Here is a 23,204-nt window from a genome sequence, read left to right as displayed (position 1 = left end):
GTCTTCTGGATTGTAAATGGGGCGAATAGGCTAGAACATCAAGAGAGAAAAGATATCTTAGGGTCAGACAAGGCACTGCCTCCTCACGGGCCTCAGAGAATGAAGAGTGGCAATCTCATCTCTACTGTGGAGGTAGAAAGATGCATAAGAAAGGAGGGTGTTGAGTAGCACCCATTTTGTCTTCTCTTCTCTTAGTATCAGGTTTCTGGGGCCTGCACTATTGCAGATCCACATGTGTGTTCAGCATATTTAAATGTCTTATTATCTCTCATATCTTGACAGGTGGACGTCATGGCTGAGACAGAAAGAAATCAAACCAACGTGCAGGAGTTCATCCTTCTGGGTTTTCCTGGCACTTGGTATTTCCGGGTGGTCCTTGCTGTGCTGTTTTCTGTGATGTACGTCCTAACGATCCTAGGGAACATGTCCATCATAGCCCTAGTGAGGACCCACTCACGCCTCCACACCCCCATGTACTTCTTCCTCTGCAATCTTTCTTTCCTTGATATCTGGTGCACCACAGCATGTGTTCCCAAGGCCATTGGTGTCATGTTGGACACAAGCCAAACTATCTCTTTCACTGTCTGCCTCCTGCAATTAATTTTTCTCCTCTCCATGGGTGCCACAGAATGTTTCCTCCTGGCCGTCATGGCCTATGACCGCTATCTGGCCATATGCCATCCATTGCACTACAGCTCCCTCATGAACAGCACCTTCTGTGCTCAGCTGGCACTCCTCTCTTGGCTGTGTGGGTTCCTAGCTGTCTCTGTGCTGGCAGCTTTAATATCCAGGTTGTCTTTCTGTGGCCATAATGTCATTAATCATTTCATTTGTGACATAGATTCATGGATTGCACTTTCCTGTGCCAAGACACACCTCATTGAGCTGGCAACTTTCATCGACTCATTCATTGTTGTCATAGTCTCATGTACAATAACCCTGGTCTCCTACATTTTCATTATCTCCACCATCTTGAGAATCCCTTCAGACCAAGGCCGGAAAAAGGCCTTTTCCACTTGCTCAGCCCACCTCACTGTTGTGACTATCTGGTACGGCTCTGGTATTTTTCTGTATGTCAAGTCCTCTGCACAGAAATCATTGGATTTGAATAAAACTATCAACATCTTTAATACTATGGTCACTCCACTACTAAACCCTTTTATTTATACTCTAAGAAACAAAGAGGTGAAGGAAGCCTTGGGAAAGATAGTTAGGGGCATGTAAAGTGGTCAAAGACCCTAGATTTAGTAGAAATTCCAAGCTGTTAGGTTTGAGTGTCACTTACCAGTATCTGTATGGATAGAACCATTGTTAATTACATTACGCCTAAGGGAGATAGGTTCCCAGCTCTCACTGGATATTTAGGCTTTGCTGGGGCCCCAATCGTGGGTAACAATACCAACCAAAGTAGGCTGTCAGAATATCGGCTAACCAAATAAGCACATTCCTGATCTGAGACGATGCTACTGGAACACAAGGATCTCTTAAGTCACTGCATAAACAAATTGCTAACAGGGTGGTAGAGAAACACACAGACTGCTTGTAAAGAAAAAGATGGGATGACAGAATAATGGATGGGGATGTTTTGTTCGAACTACACTATAGAAGGATTGTAATAAGATATGGAAAGTAATATGTAACTTGTTGGTATACTGTATATGAGGAAGAGAGATAGGAGGGGCAACTTAGTATTGAGCAGACACCTTGTCGCAGGCTTAAATATGTTAGTAAACCTGTAGCATGATACGCACGGAACCTGTACCATGTTTTGTTGACAATAAAACTGTCCCAACCTTTGACACTGAACCGAGTGTGTGGTCTTTCCTTATGAGTAACTGTCATAGATCTCACCTCCACTCTGAACTTTAGGGTACAGATGTGGGGACCTGCATGAACACCTCTAAGCTTAACTACCAGCTTAGATCTGGTCTCACTGCCACCATCCAGATTTCTGAGTTATCTGGAAAACTCTCTTCCGCCCTAAAACCTTCCCCTCCCTGGGTAGCCTTGAGAGAGTCCTCCACCAATTCCCTGATGAGTCCAGATCCAATTCCCTTGGATCTCAAAAACAAGGAAGAATTACTCCTTCCCCCTCCCTATCCCCCCCCCTCACCAGTCCCTGGTGAGTCCAGATCCAATTCCCTTGGATCTAAAAAACAAGGGAAAAATCTATCAGGTTCTTAGAAAGAAGACCTTTAGTTAAGGAAAAGAAAGGTAAAAGAAAAAATACCTCTGGGAGACAGCATATAAGCTGATCTCACAGACAACAGATTTAAAACACAGGATGTTCCCCTGGATAAAAACCTTAGTACACACAAGAATACCCAATTTGATAATTCCTCTAATTGCACAAAGACAAGTTACAAAAGAAAATAAACATAAACCTATTTATTCCTTTCTAAAACTTACTACTCTGATAAAAGACTGGTTCCTTGATCTTTTTCACTCTGGCTGAAACTGAAAACTGACTCTAAACAAAGGAAACTTCCCTCCTTTCTTTTGAAACATTTTGTTCCCCCATTGGTTCCTCTGGTCAGATGTCAGCTAGGCTGGGTTAACTTCTTAACCCTATGCAGGTAAAAGAGGCATTAACCCTTAACTATCTGTTTATGACAGTAACATTGAAGTCTGCTGAGTCAATACGGTGCAAGCTACACTGGTGCAGCTAATAACAGACTTCTGGGCACAGCACAGGGGAAATATTAAGAGACACAGTAGCGCCAACTACACATATCAGACCAAATTTCAAGCTAGCACTTTCAAAGGAACCTGTGTGAATTAACTGCCTAAATCCCATTGAATCTGAATAGATGAAAAGTGGCTGAATTCCTTAGGCTTTTGAGGGACTGGCTTAAATTGAAGTGTCAAAAGAAAAAATGTTGGAACAAATTGATAAATTAACCAGGACCAGATGTTATTAACCCAAGAGTTCTTAAGGAACTCAGATATGAAATTGCAGGCCGACTAACTGTGATATGTAAACTATTGCTAAGATTGGCCTCTGTACCATATACCTGGCAGATAGCTAATGTAATATCATTTTTTCCAAAAGGCTCCCAGTCAATCTTGGAAATTAAAGGTCAGTAAGCCTGACTTCAGCACCAAACAAATTAATTGAAACTATAATAAAGAACAGAATTATCAGACACAGAGATAAACATCTTATGTTGGGGAAGAGTCAACACAGCTTTCGTTAAGGCAAATCATGCCTCACCAATCTATTATAATTCTTTGAGAGAGGCAGTAAACATGGAAAAGGGTGATGCAGGGTATATAGTGTGCTTAGACTTTCAAAAAGCCTTTGACAAGGTCCTTCACTAAAGGCTCATAAGCAAAGTGAGGAGTCATGGTAAAAGAAGAAATGTTCTCTCATGTATCAGTAACCGGTTAAAAGATAGGAAACAAAGTATATGAAGAAATTAATATTTTTCACAATGGAGTGAGATAAATAGTGAGGACCAGTACTGTTCAACCTATTCATAAATGATGTAGAAAAAGCAGTAAACAGTGAAGTAGCAAATTTTGCATATAATACAAAACTACTCTACTTCGTTAAGTCCAGTGCTAACTGTGAAGATTTACAAAGGGATTTCCTGAAACTGTGTGGCAGGACTACAAAACAGCAGATGCAATTCAATTTTGATAAATCCAAAGTAATGCACATTGGAAAATATAATCCAAACTATACATACAAAATTATTAAATTAACTCTTCCCTCTAAAGAAAGAGATCTTGTAGTTACCATAGATAGTTCTCTGAAAACATCTTCTCAGTATGTAGTGGCAGGCAAAAAAGTGAACACAAAGTTAGAAACCATTAGGAAAAGGATAGATAGTAAGACAGAAAATATCATAAAAATGGCTAGGGGTATGGAACAGTTTCCATATAAGGAATAATTAAAAACACTGAGATTGTTCAGCTTGGAAAAAAGACAACTGAGAAAGGATTTGATAGAGGTCTATAAAATCATGAATAGTGTTGAGAAAGTGAATAAAGATGTGGTATTTACTCCTTCACATAACAATAGGCATAGGAAGCACTGGATGAATTTAACAGGCATCAGGTATAAAACAAACAAAAGGAACTATTTCTTCACACAATGCAGAGTCAACCTGTGGAAGTAGTTGCCAGTGGATATTGTGAAGGCAAAAAGTATAAATGGGTTCCAAAAAGAATTAGGTAACTTCATAGATGATAGGTCCATCAGAGGTTATTAGCCAAGATGGTCAGGAATGCAGTCAGAGATGTCCCTAAACCTCTGAGTGCCAGAAGCTGGGACTGGATGACAGGGATGGAGTACTTGATAATTGCCCTGATCTGTTCATTCCCTGTGAAGTACATGGTACAAGCTATAGTCAGAAGGCAGGATACTTGGTTAGATGGACCATTGATCTGAAACAGTCTGGCCGTTCTTATGCACTTTGAAAATCCCACTTATGCACTGTAGCTCTTCTAGTTATGTTTATAGTATAAACTTTGTTTTCCACTAGTGAGAACTTAAGAAATGCCATGGAAGTTCAAGGAAGAAGGCCATACTGGTTAATAAAATGGGCTTGTATAGAGAGGAAGTGAAGACATAGATACATAAAATGCAAGTGAAAGAAAGGGGAAGTTGATAGTACTAAACTGAAATAACAAATTACAATTCTTAGAAAATTGATATGGGGAGCAAAAGGGAGAAAAGGAGAATTCTACGGCCAGCAGAATTAAGGAGAAGTCACTTTCCTTATATGTATGCAACACAAAGAATCTTGATAATGATATTGCTCCATTACTAGCTTGAAATGGCAGAATTATCAGTAAATAATGCAGAAAGGCAAAAGTGTTCGGTAAATATTTTTGTTCTGCATTTGGGAAAGATGATGATAATAACACAATATCCCTGTCCCTTGTATCTCAGGAGGATGTTAAACAGCAGCTATTTTATTTAAACATTTTCAAATTAACAGCACTGCAGAACTTTTATCCAAGACTTTTAAAAGAGCTGGCTGAATAGATCACTGGACTGCTAATAATGCCTTGAAATACTGAGGAAGTGCCAGAAGACTGGGAGAAAGCTAATGTTGGGCCAATATTTCAAAAGGGAAAATGGGATGACATAGGTAATTATATACCTGTTCGTCTGATATCAATGCCAGGCAAGATAATAGAGAAGCTGATCCAGGACTCAATTAATTAATGCCACTCCCCTTGCTTTTTATGGAAAATAGACCCTTTCAAGTAATTGGATATCTTTTTTTCAGATGAGCTTACAAGTTTGGCTAATAACAGTAATAGTGTTGATGTAATACACTTCGTTAAGGCATTGGGCTTGTTACCTCATGATAAGTTGAATTTAAAAAAAAACCCTAGAATGACATAATATCAACATTAGAGAGAAAATGTGAGTGAGGTAACATCTTTTATTGGACCAATATCTGTTGATGACACAAACTTTAGAGTTTTGACAGAGCTCACAGAGCTGAGACCTGAAGAAGAGCTCTTTGTAAGCACAAACTGTTGCCTCTCTCACCAACAGACATTGGTCCAATGAAAGATGTTACCTCACCCACCCTGTCTTTTTAGTGTCTGTAACTGACACATCTACAGCAGCACTGCATACATAAAACCAATATGGCAACCATTAAATGGATTAATAGCTTGCTAACTGGTAAGTCTCAAAATGTAGTTATAAATGGAGAAGCGGCATCTCGAAGGTATCTTTCCAGTATGGTCCTGCAAGTATTGATTGTGGGCACTATGCTATTTCATGTTTTTATAAACAACTTAGATTAAAGCATAAAATCATCACAAGGTTGTAGATAATGCAAAAATTGGGGGAGTGGTAAATAATGAAGAAGTGAGGTTCCTAATATAGGGAAATATGGATTGTGTGGTAAACTGGATGTAAGCAAATAATAATATATATTTTAATGTGATTAAATGTAAATGTATACCTACAGGAACAAAGAATGCAGGCCTTACTCACAGAATGGGGGACAATATCCTGAGAAGCAATGACTCAGAAAAAGGTTTGGAGGCCAGGACAGATAATCAGCAGAACATGAACTGCAATGCTTGGATGCATAAACAAGGGAATCTCAGGAAGGAGTATAAAGGTAATTTTGTCTGTGTATTTGACACTAGTGCAAACATTGCTGGAATCCTGTGTACAGTTCTGGTGTTTGCAACTCAAGAAAGATGTTGATCAACTGGAACTGGTTCAGAGAAGCACCACAAGAACAAATGAAGGATTAGAAAACACACCCTAAAGTGATAAAACTCAAAGAGCTCAAAGTAGTTAGTTTAACAAAGAGCAAGTGAAGTGCTGACTTAATCAAAGTCTCTAAATTCCTGAATTCCTTTCTGGAAGAGAAAGTTCTAGCATGATCCAATGGCTGGAAGTTGAAGCTAGACAAATTCAGACTGGGTATAAGGTGTTAATTTTTACAATGAATGTAATTAATTATTAGAACAATTTGCCAAGGTATGTGGTGGGAATTTTTAAATCAAGATTGGATTTTTTTCTAAAAAAAAATGTAGTAGGAATTATTTTGGAGAGGCCAGACTAGATGATCACAATGGCCTCTTCTGGACTTGGAATCCATGAATCTATGGATTTGTGTACTGCTGCTTTCCCCTGTTACAGGAGTCCTCTGTAGTTGTATATCTGTAAACCGTGATTAGATCAGGTGCTAGTGGATTGCACTCAAGTATATGCAGCATAAATCTTTACCATTCTAGGACTAATAAAACTCATAGATGTGGCTTCTTCTGGGAGCTCTTTGTCTGTGCCAAGGAACTGGGAGGGGTCAAATTATGGTATTTATCATTATTTCACAGAAGGGGAAAATGAGACTGAGGGAGGGGGCTGGTATAACACACTGAATTTCACAGTGGGAAAAACAGGCCTCGTGTGCTCGTTTCCTATGCTTTAACCAGGAGACCAGCCTGACTTGGCAGAATGTGTTACACACCCTAGGAAATCTGTGACATCCTGTTGAGTTCACATGACCCCAGGGTGATGGGAAGCTGAGGGTGGAGTGCAAAACAGTTCCCCTCATGCAGTCAATTTAAGATACAGTTCATGAATAATGTAGGTAGGATAAAGACGGATGATGATGGAAAGAGATTCTAACTGATGAAGAGATCTACCTACTTTGAGAGAGTTGTCTGGTTATGACATGGCAGAATCTCATTTATATGCAGGGCTGGCTCCAGGCACCAGCCCAACAAGCAGGTGCTTAGGGTGGCCAACGGAGAGGGGGCAGCACGTCCAGCTCTTTGGCGGGAGGTCCCTCACTCCCTCTTGGAGCAAATGGCCCATCACCGAATTCTGAAGTGGTGGAGGTACAGCTGATCATAAATGCAGCTTTTTTTTTTTTTGCCTTACTTGGGGCAGCAAAAACCCTGGAGCTGGCCCTGTTTATACAGAGTACCCTGCACACCATTTTAGCATAAAAGGAAAGTGATGTAGAATAGCACAAAGACTTTAAGTCCCTACGATACTGCTACAGTGGTGTAAAGTTACTTTCACAGAAATGAGAATCACCTAAGAAATCTTCCTGCAATGTTTATATATATATGTATTTGGGGAAAGCAAGATATGCCATCCTATAATGCACCACTTAGCAGCAGTCAAGGCTGCTGTGTGTCTTCTGGAGGGAAAAAGTTTGGGAATGAAGGGAGTTTATATTGACAAGGTCCGTCAGCACAGCTGGTGAGACAAATCCACTGGCCAGACACACCTGGAATTGTAAGAGAAAGTAACTGTATTGTGAAATAACTTCACCTTTCAGGGCAATGTGAACCAGCTGGAAATCACCACTGTCATTCTAAAAGTTTGCCTCATTGAGAAGTCAGGAAGAATGGATACAGCTCATCTTTATTTTTTAAAATATTTTGTAGTCTAGAATGAGCAAAAGGAAATAGCGTTCATTTTAAACTGTATACCTAATAGAGTCAATTGGGTTTTTTGCATCTAATATTTAAGGAACAGAAGAACATAACATAAGAACGTAAGAACGGCCATGATGGATCAAACCAAAGGTCCATCTAGCCCAGCATCATGTCTTCCGACAGTGGCCAATGCCAGGTATCCCAGAAGGAATGAACAGAAAAGGCAATTATGAAGTGATTATCCTGTCACCTATTCCCAGCTTCCAGCAAACGGAGGATAGGGACATCATCCCTGGCTAATAGCCATTGATGGACATATCCTTCATACAGATATTTTAATTTTCATTCAAACTTTTAATGTATTTTTTCACTGAAAAAAATATATATTTTTGTTTAGAAACTTTCAGTTTTATATCAAAATTTTTTTTTGACAGGGTTATTGATCTAGTGAATGCGGGGAAGCTGTTGATGTGATATATCTTGATGTAAGTCAGGCTTTGACACAAACTAGAGAAATGTAGTCTAGATGAAATTACTATCAGGTGGGTACACAAACGTGTAGTTATGAATGGTTTATTGTTACACTGGGATGATGTATCTAGTGGAGCTCTGCCGGGCTCAGTCCTGGGTCCAGTACCGTGCAATATTTTCATTAATAACTTGGATATTGAAATGGAGACTATGCAATGGAGATGATGCCAAGCTAAGAAGGGTTAAAACCACTTTGGAGGCCAGGGTTAGAATGCAAGACAACCCTGAAAAATTAGAGAACAGGTCAACAATCAGCAAGATGAAATTCAAGCAAGACAGAACTTAAGAAGGGAAAATCAAATGCATAACTACAAAATGGGGGATAACTGTCTAGGTGGTTGTACTGCTGAAGAATATCTGGGGCTTATAGTGGATTCCCCATTGAATATGAGCCAAATATGCAAATGGAATTATAACCAATAGTAAAAGGTTCTATTGCCACATACATAAAAAGAAAACAAGGAAAGAAGTTGGACTGCTAAGCACTGAGGATGGAGTAGAGATGAAAGATAATCTAAGCATGGCCTTAAACCTGAACATGTACTTGCCTCAGTTTTTAATAAGGTTAATAGAGAATTTAGGAGTAGTGGCAGGGTGGCTAATGGGAACGAGGATATGGAGGTCGAAATTACCAAGCCCAAAGTGGAATAATAGAATATCAGGATTGGAAGGGACCTCAGGAGGTCATCTAGTCCAACCTCCTACTCAAAGCTGGACCAATTCCCAACTAAATCATCCCACTCAGGGCTTTGTAAAGCCTGACCCTAAAAACCTCTAAGGAACAAGATTCCACCACCTCCATAGCTAACCCATTCCAGTGCTTCACCACTCTCCTAGTGAAAAAGGTTTTCCTAATATTTAAACTAAACCTTCCTCACTGCAACTTGAGACCCTTACTCCTTGTTCTGTCATCAGGTACCACTGAGAACAGTCTAGATCCATCCTCTTTGGAATCCCCTTTCAAGTATCATCCTAGTAGCCCTTCTCTGTACCTGTTCCAGTTTGAATTCATCCTTCTTAAACATGGGAAACCAGAACTGTACACAATATTCCAGGTGAGGTCTCACCAGTGCCTTTTATAATGGTACTAACATCTCCTTATCTCTACTGGAAATACCTTGCCTGATGCATCCTTAAACCGCATTAGCTTTTTTAACAGCCATATCACATTGGCGGTTCATAGTCATCCTGTGATCGACCAATACTCTAAGGTCCTTCTCCTCCTCTGTTACTTCCAACCGATGTGTCCCCAATTTATAACCAAAATTCTTGTTATTAATCCCTAAATGCATGACCTTGCACTTTTCACTATTAAATTTCATCCTGTTACTATTACTCCAGTTTACAAGGCCATCCAGACCTTCCTGTATGATATTCCGGTCCTTCTCTGTGTTAGCAATACCTCCTAGCTTTATGTCATCCACAAACTTTATTAGCACATTCCCACTTTTTGTGTCAAGGTCAGTAATAAAAAGATTAAATAAGATTGGTCCCAAAACCAGTCCCTGCTTTGAACAGGAGGTTGGACTAGTTGACCTCCTGAGGTCCCTTCCAATCCTGATATTCTATGATTCTGTGATTCAGTGTTCTTGGGGGCTGGAAGTTTAGAGGATCAGAGAACTTCTTCTCTCCCTCGACAGCTAAAGGAGAATTCTTTGGGCCTGAATTTTAGTTAAAATCAGACTTCTTATAATTTTTCTGGTAACTTTTCCCTCCTTCTCACTTCTCAACCCCACTCAGCCAGTTCCACCAACATGTAAGCATTAAAGTGTGACTTTCTAGGCTAAAAGGACCCTAAGAGCTTCTCCATATGGAGGGTTAGGTTGAGCAAGCTGCGGGATGTAAATCTACAAAGTCATAAAGCAACTCTACAAGTCATAAAACAACATAACAAAAAATGCCCATACAGGTCTGTCTCATCTTACGCTGGGGTTATGTTCTGCAGTCAGCACTTAAAGCGAAAATCGCGTATAGTTAAAATTACATTGAGTGTAATGGTGGGTGGAATCGCTCCCACTACAGAAACAGTATTTAAATTGTCATTTTTCTCTTTTTTTTTTGCATTTTTCTTGTTTTTGCTGACAGTGTAAAGCTGAAATTGTGCATGCTAAATGCGCCAGACCTGTACTGGGTCAGACCACAGGTCCATCTAGCCCAGTATCCTGTCCTCCAATAGTGGCCAATGCCAGATGCTTCAGAGTGAATGAACAGAACAGGTAATCATCAAGTGATCCATCCCTGTCACCCATTCCCAATTTCTGACAAGAGATGTTTAATAGGTGCACCATCCCTACCCATCCTCACTAATAGCCATTGATGCTGCCCATCCTCCATTAATTTATCTAATTAGTTTTTTGAACTCTTTTATAGTCTTGGCATTCACAACGTCCTCTGGCAAAGAGTGCCACAGGTTTAATATGTGTTGTCCTATCTATCTATCTATCTATCTATCTATCTATCTATCTATCTATCTATCTATCTATCTATCTATCTATCTATCTAAGATGCCTATTGTGGTGATGTCATGGAGTGAATACCTTGGTAGTTTTGGAACCATAAGAATGAAGTTCCAGTGGGACCCTTCTGGTATAGTGTGACAACCCCTCTAGGCACAGTCTCACTAGGGCAAGCCTCCTTGATTTCAACTCCTCCTGTATTTACACTGTGAGCACCCCACAGTGAGTCTGCCTGAATGGGACACCACGGGAAGCCTTACAATACCCCCCTCAGATGGGCCGTGCACCCCAACTTTGCAGTCAATAGTGACTCTCAGCCAGTATAGTAAAATAGAAATGTTTATTAATTGATTGGGACACAGCATAGAACAGATATTGTTAGACAGAAACTCAGCAAAATCCATCTTGGGGAATCCAGAGGCCCTGGGCTCTTCCCCCACCCCCCGAGTCCCAAAAGGAGACTAACTGGCTTCCAGCATGCCCACTTGCCCCTCCTCCATCCTTTGTCTCTTTCCTGGGCAAACTGGCATCTGGCTTCCACTTCTTGCTTTGTTCTCCATCACCTCCAGCTGGCTCTTGCGGAGGATGGATCCCGGCCACGACAGTCACACCTGCCCACTAGGTGTCTCTGCAATGATCAACACACCCTTGTCCCACCACGTAAATACTGAGGTAACACATAGGGAAAACTGAGGCACACAAATTTGTGATGGGTTGGATCACAGAAACTCCCTTGGGACTGGCACCTGATGTGCTGGGACTGCCTCTGAGCCCATTTTCCCAGACAGCTTGGGACTTCAGTACCCTGCCTTGTTTGAGCGAGACATGCTTGCCTGCTGTAAACACAGATCCAAGTCTGAACCATGTCCCTCACAAGCTGCAGGGTTAACTGAAAACTTCTGGTGTCCCATGTTCAAGAAGGATGAATTCAAACTGGAACAGGTTCAGAGACGGGCTACAAGGATGATCCGAGGAATGGAAAAACTGCCTTATGAAAGGAGACTCAAAGAGCTTGGCTTGTTTAGCCTGGCCAAAAGAAGGCTGCGGGGGGATATGCTTGCTCTATATAAATATATCAGGGGGGTTAACGTTAGGGAGGGAGAGGAATTATTTAAGTTTAGTACTAATGTAGGCACGAGGACGAATGGGTATAAACTGGATATTAGGAAGTTTAGACTTGAAATTAGACGAAGGTTTCTAACCATTAGGGGAGTGAAGTTCTGGAACAGCCTTCCGAGGGAAGTAGTGGGGGCAAAAGACTTTCCTGGCTTTAAGACAAAGCTTGATAAGTATATGGAGGGGATGTTATGATAGGATTGTTAATTTGGGCAATTGATCTTGGATTACCACCAGATAGGTCTGCTCAATGGTCTGCGGGGAGATGTTGGATGGAATGGGAACTGAGTTACTGCAGAGGATTCCCTCTTGGGTGCTGGCTGGTGACTCTTGCCCACATGCTCAGGGTTTAGCTGATCGCCATATTTGGGGTCGGGAAGGAATTTTCCTCCAGGGCGGATTGGCAGGGGCCCTGGAGGTTTTTCGCCTTCCCCTGCAGCGTGGGGCACGGGTCGCTTGCTGGTAGTTTCTCTGCAGCTTGAGGTCTTCAAACCAATTTTGAGGATTTCAATAACTCTGTCCTGGGTTAGGGGTTGTTATAAAATTGGATGGGTGGGGTTCTGTGGCCTGCCTTGTGCAGGAGCTCAGACTAGATGATCAGATTGGTCCTTTCTGATCTATGAGTCTATGAGTCTATGAGTCTATGTAAGTGCTCCTGTCTCCAGCATCCTGATACCCAGCAACCAATGGGGACCAAACCCCAAATAAATCCATTTTACTCTGTATAAAGGTTATACAGGGTAAACTCATAAATTGTTCACCCTCTATAACACAGATAGAGAGATATGAATAGCTGTTTTCTCCCGCAGGAATTAATTACTTGCTCTGGGTGAATTCATAGTCAGAAGTGATTTTATTAAATATAAAAAGTATCATTTAAGTGGTTCCAAGTAATATCAAACAGAACAAAGTAAAGTACCAAGCAAAATAAAACAAACAAACAAACAAAACTTAAGTCTAAGCCTAAACACAATAAGAAATTAAATGCAGGTAAATCTCACTCTCAGAGATGTTCCAATAAGCTTATTTTACAGACTAGACTCCTTCCTAGTCTGGATCCAGCAATCACTCACACCTCTGTAGTTACTGTCTTTTGTTACAGTTGCTTTCAGGCATCTCTTTGGGGTGGAGACGCTATATCTTGACAAAATGGAGGGGTTTCCCAGGGCCTTATATAGTCTCTCTTGTGGGGTGGGAACCTCTTGTCTTCTTCTATTCAGAATTGCAGCTATGAGATGGAGTTTTAGAGTCCCCTGGGCAAGTCACATGTTCATGCATGACTCAGTTCTTTACAGGCCAATGCCACTGTCCACATACTAGTAAGAATGTTCCCAGGAATGCTCGGATGTGGACTGGCGTCTTTCAATGTTCATTCTTAGTTAAGTACTACCAATTACTTGAGTAACCTCTTCACATTATGCTGACCAAATCTACCTTATGTGCTTCCTATAGCAAACATTTTAAATATAAGCATAGAGCCAATGCTCACAACTTCAGATATAAAAATGACACATGCATACGAATAGAATGAATACATTCAGTAGAACATAAACTTTTCAAAGATATGTTACATGGCATATGTAGCAGAAACATATTCCAGTTATGTCATATTTACATTCATAAACATATTTCTATAAAGCAATGTCACAACACTATTCAGACAAAACATTAAAAACATCCCCACTTGTTACAGGTGTCAAATAACTATTAAAGAAACACGGCAGTATTATAGAGGAGGAAAATGAGTCATAAAGTGGTTATGTGAAATACCCAAGGTCACATAGTAAGTCAGTGATACAGCTAAGCACTGAACCCATATTTCCTATACTCCCAGCCAACAACTATATTATAACGAACAGAAATATTTCTGTCTTCATGGAGTTAAATGACTAATTAAGAATAAAGGACACACACCCATTTTGAGCAGTCACATCTTCCCAGTCTTTTCTTTCCAACAAGAAATAAATTTTCTATCTACCAGCCTCTTTAGGGCTTCGCGTACTTCCCTGTTCCTCAAACTATATAGGAGGGGATTCACCATGGGGGTCACTATGGTATAGAAGATGGAGAAGACTTTATTCAGATCTAGGGAGTGGTCAGCGGCTGGTACCATGTTCATAACAATCACAGTCCCATAGAATGCGGTGACCACTATAAGGTGAGATGAGCAAGTGGAAATGGCCTTTTGTGACCCAGCAGTGAACAGGTGGTTGAGGATGGCAGATAGGATATAAATATAGGAAACACGTTTAACAAAAAGGGGACCAATGTCAGAGTGGAAGACAAGAAGAAGGAGACCTTTTTGAAGAGGTAAGTATCTGAGCAGGCCAGCTTCAGGAGCGGGAAAAAATCACAGAAGAAATGATCTATTTCATTGGGATCGCAGAATGTTAAGCTCGACATGAACAGAATGGTGACCAAGATGATCACAAAGCCACTGATCCAAGAGGCAGCTGCCAGGAAAAGGCACATGCCCCTGCTCATAACAGCTGCATAGGGAAGCGGATAGCATATTGCTAGATACCGGTCATATGACGTCATGGACAGGAGGAGACACTCGGTGTCACCCAAGGAACCGAACAGATAAAACTGGGCCCTACAGACACTGAAAGAGATCGATTTTGCCTCAGTGAGGAAGCTGGCTAGCACACAGGGGAATATGTTGGTTGTGTAGCAGATCTCCAGGAAGGAGAGGTTACCCAGGAAAAAGTACATGGGGGTATGAAGGCTCCCCTCAGCAGACAGTGTGATGAACAGGAGGGTGTTTTCCACCAGGACTACAAGTTAGAAAAGTAAAAACAACACAAAGAGTAGGATCTGTACTTCATGGCTCTCTGAAAATCCCAGCAGTATGAACTCCATGACTGACATTTCATTCCATAGGAGGAGCTTTGCCATATAGGATTTAGCTGGAGAAAAGTGACATTAGAATGCAAGTAAGTATTACGAAGACTAATCTGAAGTTTTTACTCTGCCTTTACTCATTCCTCAGTAAGGGCTAGATTCTGGCCTGACTCATTTGGTGAAATTCACAGGGGCCAGCAGAAGAACTATTCTATACTTCGGTCCCAAGTGCACTTTGATACAGTTCAGCCCCGTCTGTGGTCCAGCGGGAGCACTGCCTCTATGGCTCCTGGTTCCTCAACCATCATCTCTCTTGGGCAGAGACTTGTGTCTCCCTCCCTCCTGACTCCCCACCATATTTCCAGTCTTCACAGACTGTGCTGTGATTTTCCCAGCAAGACCATCTGCCTCACTGGGCCTGCTTTGCCTTCGTTCCTCAGAAGCTATAAACAGTATAATTGCTCACTGTTCAATTACCACACCACCCTTTCTAAGCAAGCACATTGATTCTGAAGGTGAGATCATTACAGAGAAAACACTAAGAACATAAGAATAGCCATACTGAGTAAGACCAAAGGTCCATCTAGTCTAATATCCAAAGGTCCATCTAGTCTAATATCCTGTCTGCCTCCAGTGGCCAATGCTAGGTGCTTCAGAGAGAATGAACAGAACAGGGAATCATCAAGTGATCCATCCCCTGTCACCCATTCCCAGCTCTGGCAAACACAGGCCAGAGACACCACCCCTGACTATCCTGGCTAATAGCCACTGACGGTCCTATCCTCCATGAACATATCTAGTTCTTTTTTGAACCCATAAAAGAAGTTGCACACCTGCTAATCATCTCACTAGAGAACATCCCAACTCCAACCAGTGCTCTGGCCAGTCCTTCAAATACCACTAAGCGTATTTTTTGTGCATACAAATTCGTAACTGGCTTGGTTGAGAACAAGTACACCCATGCAGCTGTGAATCACTTCTATATACAGTTTCAGTCTTTGACCTGCCCTCATTTAAGAGTTGTTCTATAGACAAAGGGTCACCTTTTCCTTCAGTGTGGGGGTTACATTATCATATACCTCTGCTTAGAGAGTTCCTGGGGAACCCATTTAACTTAAAAAGTTCACATTGTTCCAAATAGTTCTTTGAAGCTCATAACCCTTCCCAAGCTTTTCATTAGTCAGGTCTCCTCCTTATAGATCTTACCACAATAATACAGAAACATTTACATTTTTAATACAATGAACTCCTAAAATTACTTAGTTCAATATGGTTTAATGTAATTCAGTAAGGTCTGCCCAGGATATTGCAGGAAATTGCCATGTCTGTCACACATTTGTGCTCCATTTAAATTCCACTTGGGACATTTGTAGTGCATAGGCTATTCGCTGGACAATCGGCACATCCATTTCTTGCAATCATTTCATCCACTGAGTGATATTCTATCCCATGACTAGTCCCAAGTGCTATTCAAAATGACAAGGGATGGCAAAATTGAAGCCTTTCTTGAAAAACCACTCACAGAGCTCAAAGATCAGAGCCTGAAACTGTTACTCCATTTTTTCCCCTGATTTATACAGCCAAATTCCCACTGAAGTAATCATGAGTTTGGGACTTTAGGAAGTGGCCCATTGTTTATGCAACCTTCATCCACTTTGGAAATCTCAGTGTGTTTCCCAGACTTTTCATGGTAAATTTTCCCCCTTTTGGCAGCAGCTATAGTACTGATCCCTTCTGAAAACTGGCCTCTAGATCCCAGTTACATACATATTAATCACCATCATCTAGAAATAGACATCACTTTTAAGAATCAAGAGAAATTAACAAGTGTCAATATATTAACTTCCCATCATACCTGGTCAGATTCTTATTCAATTTAAATCCACTAACACCTGTAGCAGCAATTCATTTTTACACCAGTGCAAATGAGATCAGAATCTGGCCTGTGTTTTCTTTGTAGAAATGCACTGTAAAGGCCCTGATCAGATTCACATGTTCAGTAATTATTCAGGACAGTATCAATCACCTTTCCTTCCTGATGTTTTCCTCTTCTTTCCATAAGAATTGCAGATAGAAGGAGAGAATGGAGAGAATGGATTTGAACCTCTTGTCTTCAAGTATCACTCTGTCTTGTAGCCAACAGATGAAAAAGTAACCTCTCCTTCTACCTAACAATGTGATATTTATAGCAGACAGCAAGATCTCCCTTGATGCTCTTGAGGGGCATAAGAATTACTGAGTTGGAGAGCTAATAATTTTGTTTTGAAGATTTTGTAAACAGCAATTTTAATTACAATTGTAACCTCAGATGAAGCAGCATTGCAATAGCTAGTCCATTATGGAAGGTCTCTAGTGGATGAAGAGTGTGGTCTGCAGCATGAAATCCTCACTGAAACACGCCAACACCACTGTATTCCTGCTGTGCTAGTGAAAAACACTCTTGCATGTCATTAACTTAACTTCTGAGTAATCCCATTGAATTTAGGCATAAAATGTCCCACATGCATAAGAGTCAGTAGAAAAGCCTGTCAAGCGAGTGTGTAACCCACCGCCTGCTTGGTGTGACACTCTGTGCCCGTCCACTAGCACCTAGACCTGCTAGACTTTAACGAGTTTGCTAGAACCTTAGCTAAGAGGCACATGGCTTTTAGCTCCTGCAGTAGAGGCTCATGCACTAAGCTTTAGTGTCCCAGGTTCAGTCTCCCCTGCCAATGACCATGAACTGTTGGTGTTACAAGTGCAAGACTGTTCTTATGTTCAACGTATTGTATGGAAATATGTGAGCTATCAACTCAATTCCCGCCCGTGCTTGAGACTGTGGGGCTCTGGAGGGGAAATCAACCTGTGTTGACTGCACAGTCCCCATTACAAATTAAAAGCAGTTGAGCCTCATATGTGGCCTTGAAAAATCCCACCCTTCGTAATATGGGGACAGATTTATTGTAGGGTTCTGTTTATAAATACAAAATGGTCATGCAGACCCTAGTATAACAAAAAGTGGGGTTCTTTACCTAGAAGCTAGACCATGTACAGCTCGCATGGCTGGTGCTTTACTTCAATCAGTAGACACACATGTTTTTAGATCCAGAGGTCTTATGATCAGTTCCCCAAGACAACCCAGCCAAGAATGCCCTAACACTAGGTTAAGAGGCGCTGTAGAAATGGATAGTTTGAAGAGATGAAAGTTACGTTTTGTTTACAGAGTGTCTACACTGCAGCTGGAGGTGTTATTTCCAGCTCAGGCAGACATACCCTCACTAGTTTTGACTGAGCTAGCACACTAAGGTAGCAGTGTAGCAGCAGTGGTGGAGGCAATAGGGTGGGCTGCCTGTCCTGAGGATATCACTAGGGTCTCCATGGGATTCTGCTAGCCAGTGCTGCCAAAGCTGCCCTTCCCTTTTTAGCTGGCTTGCTTGCTCAAAGCTAGTGAAGGTATGTCTAAACTAGATGCCGTGTAGATGTACCCAAAGGTAGAATTGGAACTTGTAAGGATGCCTATCAAAGAGTATTAGGGAAAATACAGAATAAAAAAAGCAAGAAAAACGCAGAGTGATGGAAGATCACAAAAAGTTAGACATATTTGGTGATTTGTTTTTTCATTTTATTAAATTTGCTGTTGTGATATTCTTACCCCCTCAAATGCACCTGATTCATCCCCACAGCTTAATTATGTTTGCCTTGTCTCAAATATCGGACACCCTTTCACTCTATCACTGGTCTCTGCACATTTTCAGCTAGCGCCACCTTCCTCAGCCTCAGACTAACATTTAGCTAGGTCAGAGGCCACAAACAAGGACAAGTCAGGCCTGAAGCTGGGCTATTCTAAGAAGACAAAGTGATTTAGGAACCCAATTACCATTGTTGAGCACCTAACTCCTTAAACTCTTTTGGGCTTCTAACTCACTGGGCATCTTTTGAAAACCCTAACCTACAGCAGGCTTTAAAGTCTTTGTGCTGGTTTCACCAAAGTTTGCCCCCAACGCAAAGAGTGATCACCGCTCATCATCATCAACACCTCATTGCTGGCAATGATCATGACCAGAGCTGGTTGGAAATTGGAAACACTTTAATGAAAAAATTTTTTTTCCACATTTTATATTGAAAATTATTATCTAAAAAATTCCTGTCAGAAAATTTTCATTTCTCTGCATTTTCTGGGTTTTTCTTGTTTGGATGGTTTATTCTCCCTCCCCATCCCCTCCTGTTCCTTTCTCTTCTCTCATCTTCCTCCTTCCATGCCCTGCCCCCCCCCCACATTTCCCCTTTTTTTTACATTTTCCATTTTGCCACTAAAAAATGGGAATAGGGAAAGAGAAGAGAAAGCGAGGAAATAAAAAAATAGAAGAGAATTAAAAAAATAGTTTACAATTTCATTGAAAGAAACAGAAAATTATATATATATATATATATTCAAAAAAATTACCAGTTTAGAAAAAGGACCATTTTTCAACAACAACAAAATTCAAACAGCTTTAATAACTACCATAGGCACTGACTCTGTGGGTTCTCCAGGGATGAACCACTCATGGAGAAAAAAAATGGCAGGTGCTTAGCATCAACTGGCAGCCAAACTCCCCTACTTCCACCTGAACATCTTCCCCTCCCTCCCAGTGCCTCTCGAATGCTGCAGAACAGCTGTTCAGCAGCATGCAGGAGGCACTGGGAATGAGGGGGAGGTGCGGAGACAGGGTGCACTTGGGGTATGGGGTGGAAATAGTCAGGGAAGAGGTGAGGTGGGGATGGGGCCTTGGGGGAAGGGGTGGAGTGGGGGTGGGGCTGGAGGTGGAGCAGAGGCTGAGCACCCTCAGGGAAAATTAGAAGCCAAAGCCTGTGATAATTCCTAACCACACTGAAAAAGAAATAAAACAAAGTCATATATGCTGGACGGACCCCTGACCACAGCTCAAGACATATGATTTTTAAATTGAATGACGGTCACACGGGTCAAAATACTCAGTGTGAGCTTGTTTCCCCAAGATTTTGAAGCATCTAATGACCATCCACATGCATTATCTCCAGATTATTTATCCTAAATAATTTAGCTCGGATGCTCTGACTTCTTCTAAAAGCCATAAGGCTCCTAGTGGCTCTTCTCAGGGCCTGCTTGACCTCTTTGTTTCTTAGGCTGTATATGAGAGGATTGACCATGAAGTAAAGACGGTGTAGAAGACAGAGAACACTTTGTGTAGGCCTCCCATCAGGTTATGGTTTGGCAAGATATACATAATCATTAGGGTTCCACAGAAACTTCTCACCACAATGAGGTGAGAGCAGCAGATGGAAAAAGCCTTCTGTCCCCTAGTGGTGGAAGGGATCCTCAGGATAGTAGTGATGATATGAACACAGAATGTCACGGTTAATAGAAATGGTGGAAAAGGTTTCAATGGCAGACGAAAGCCAGAAGTTGTATCTGATGGGTGTCACTGCAGGGCAATTTTATCATTGGTGTGAAGTCACAAAAGAAATCGACAATTTCATTGAGGCCATAGAAAGTTAAAGGTGACATTAGAAATATTATTATGCTAATAGATAGAAATACACTGAATCATAGAATCATGAAATATCAGGGTTGAAAAGGACCTCAGGAGGTCATCTAGTCCAACTCTTTTAGCACCCTCAGATGCAGATCATCCAGTCCCATGGAATTGTGCTTGTCCAGTTTTTCCAAATAATCCTGAACCACTTCTTTCTCCACAGAGGGCTGGTCACCTTCTCCCCCATACTGTGCTGCCCAGTGCAGTAGTCTGGGAACTGATCTTGTTTGTGAAGACAGAGGCAAAAAATGTCATTGAGTACATTAGCTTTTTCCACATCCTCTGTCACTAGGTTTCCTCCCTCATTCAGTAAGGGGCCTACACTTTTCTTGACTTTCTTCTTGTTGCTAACATACCTGAAGAAACCCTTCTTGTTACTCTTAACATCTCTTGCAAGCTGCAACTTGAAATGTGATTTTGCCTTCCTGATTTCACTCCTGCATGCCTGAACAATATTTTTATACTCCTCCCTGGTCATTTGTCCAATCTTCCACTTCTTGTAAGCTTCTTTTTTGCATTTAATATCAGCAAGGATTTCACTGTTAAGCCAAACTGGTCGCTTGTCATATTTACTATTCTTTCTACATATAGGAATGTTTTTTTCCTGCAACTTCAATAAGTATTCTTTAAAATTCAGCCAGCTCTCCTGGACTCCTTTCCCCTTCATTTTATTTTCCCAGGGGAACTGTAGGCAAAAAATGTCAAAAGCAAGAAAATAACTGTGGGTACCTAAGTCCTCATTTATATGTTTGAGGATCAGAATTTCAAAAGCATTTCAAATTTGTGACAAAATTAACCTTTTTTCACCATCAAAATTTCACCTTTTTTCATCAATGTTTCGAAATACAACATTTTCAACCAGAAAAATAGGACAAATTTTTCAAGCCCACATGCATGAAAAATTATCTATTTCTTTGTATTGATATTTCAAATTTGATGGAAAATTTCAGTAACAAAATGTGAAACTCCAAACATTTCAACTAGATATACGCTGAGTAGGTGGTGAGTGAGGGTGAGGGACAGAAGGACATGTTTATTTGAGCAGGTCTCCTCTCTCCTTTACTTTCCCTATAAGGATTGAAGTTTTTTTCCTTTGACTGTTTGTATAGTCTAGGGAATAAGCATGTTATTAACATCCCCCTTCTCATTAATTTTGAAAACCCAGCAGCAAAAGAGTCAAGATGCACCTTCCTATTGGAAGGATAAATACTGAGTCAGGAAAGGCACTCATTTGCTGTCACTGGATATAACACAAGAGATACCATGTGGGACAAGAGAACCAGGTCTCATTTCTGAGAGAACTGAAGCATATGCGATACATGAGGAGTCCAGACAGCCTGCAGAAACAGCATATGTGATACTGAGTGAAGGAGTCAGATCAGGGTTTAAATATTGTGTCCATCATTCTTTAAGGTAGAGTAACCATTTAATCACTCCTTTTATTTGCAAATATGAGAATCAGATATGGAAATGAAGTTTAGAGATTAAGTGATCTTGTTCATCCACCACCACCACCACCCCCCTGCCCCAGAGGAGGATTTTATCATATTGTTGCACTTCCTTCACAAGCTTGCGGAGGCCCTGGATAGATAAGATTATATGGTAAACAGCTGTAAAGGGCTTCAGTCTCCAATGAAAATATCAGCCTTAAGCATTCATAGATTTCCAGGCCAGAAGGGACCACTGAGATCATCTAGTCTGACCTCCAGCATAAGACAGACCATAGAACTTTCCCAACAGTAATTCCTAGAGCAGATCTTTTAGATAAACATCCAATCTTGATGTAAAAATTACCAGTGATGGAGAATCCACCATGACCTGTGGTAAATTGTTCCACTGGTTAATTACTCTCACTGTTAAAAATGTACACCTTATTTCCCCTCTGAATTAGTCTTGTCTCAAATTCCAGCAACTGGATAGCGTTAGACCTTTCTCTGCTAAGTTGAAGAACCCATTATTACATATTTGTTCCCCATGTAGGTACTTATAGACTGTCATCAAGTCACTTCTTAACCTTCTCTTTGTTAAGCTAAATAGATTGAGCTCCTTGAGTCTATCTCTATAAGGCAAGTTGTCTAATCCTTAATCATTCTCAGGGCTCTTCTCTGAATCCTCTCCAATTTGTCAACATGTCTCTTGCATTGTGGGCAACAGAACTGGACACAGGATTCCAGCAGTAGTCGCACCAGTGCCAAATACAGAGGTAAAAAAACCTCTCTACTCCTACTCAGGATTCCCTGGTTTATGCATCCAAGGATTGCATTAGCCCTTTTGACCACAGCCCGGCACTAGGAGCTCATGTGCACCTGATTATCCATCACCCTCCCAATCTTTTTATGAGTCAGTCCTTCCCAGGATACAGCCCTACATCAGTAAGTATGGCTGACATTTTTTGTTCCTAGATGTATATATTTACATTTAGCCACATTAATATGCAAATTGTGTGTGCCCAGTTTACCAAGTGATCCAGATCACTCTATGTCAGTGACTTTTCCTCTTCTTATTTACCATTCCCCTAAATTTGGTTTTGCCTGAAAACTTTCTCAGGGAAGATTTTATGTTTTATTCTATTGATGAAGCTGAGACTGTCTTCACTTCCCTTTAAACCAAGTTAGTTTTTTGCACTAATACTTATTTTCTTCCTTGAGTGCGGCTTTTTGGGTGACCAGTGAATCATCCTTAAATGTTTCACTTTTTTCTGATTAAATTATTCTTCCAGCTGATTTGTCTCATAATTGTTTTCAGCTTTGTGCAATTGGCCCTTTTAAAGCCCCAAGTATGTATACATATATATATATATATCACTGCTCTAGATATTATTCTTTTTGCACATTGTATGCTTGGT

At 40.9% G+C, this 23,204-nt stretch overlaps 1 protein-coding gene across 1 annotated transcript; it reads left to right on the top strand.

Moving 5' to 3' along the window:
- The first annotated feature begins 291 nt into the window (after positions 1-291).
- On the top strand, positions 292-1,224 carry LOC115642734 (olfactory receptor 6F1-like). Its single transcript, XM_030546451.1, has one exon. It carries the CDS (start codon positions 292-294, stop codon positions 1,222-1,224), a length of 933 nt encoding a protein of 310 aa, XP_030402311.1.
- Positions 1,225-23,204: the final 21,980 nt, after the last annotated feature.

The sequence above is a fragment of the Gopherus evgoodei genome, unplaced genomic scaffold (genome assembly GCF_007399415.2).
Source record: "Gopherus evgoodei ecotype Sinaloan lineage unplaced genomic scaffold, rGopEvg1_v1.p scaffold_45_arrow_ctg1, whole genome shotgun sequence".
Classification (NCBI taxonomy): Eukaryota; Metazoa; Chordata; order Testudines; family Testudinidae; genus Gopherus; species Gopherus evgoodei.
The sequence above is the reverse complement of the archived record's forward strand: the minus strand, read 5'-3'. Positions and strand labels throughout refer to the sequence as shown.

Excerpts from the sequence above, each read along its gene's own strand:
- LOC115642734 (XM_030546451.1), top strand. The coding sequence starts at position 292 with ATGGCTGAGACAGAAAGAAATCAAACCAACGTGCAGGAGTTCATCCTT.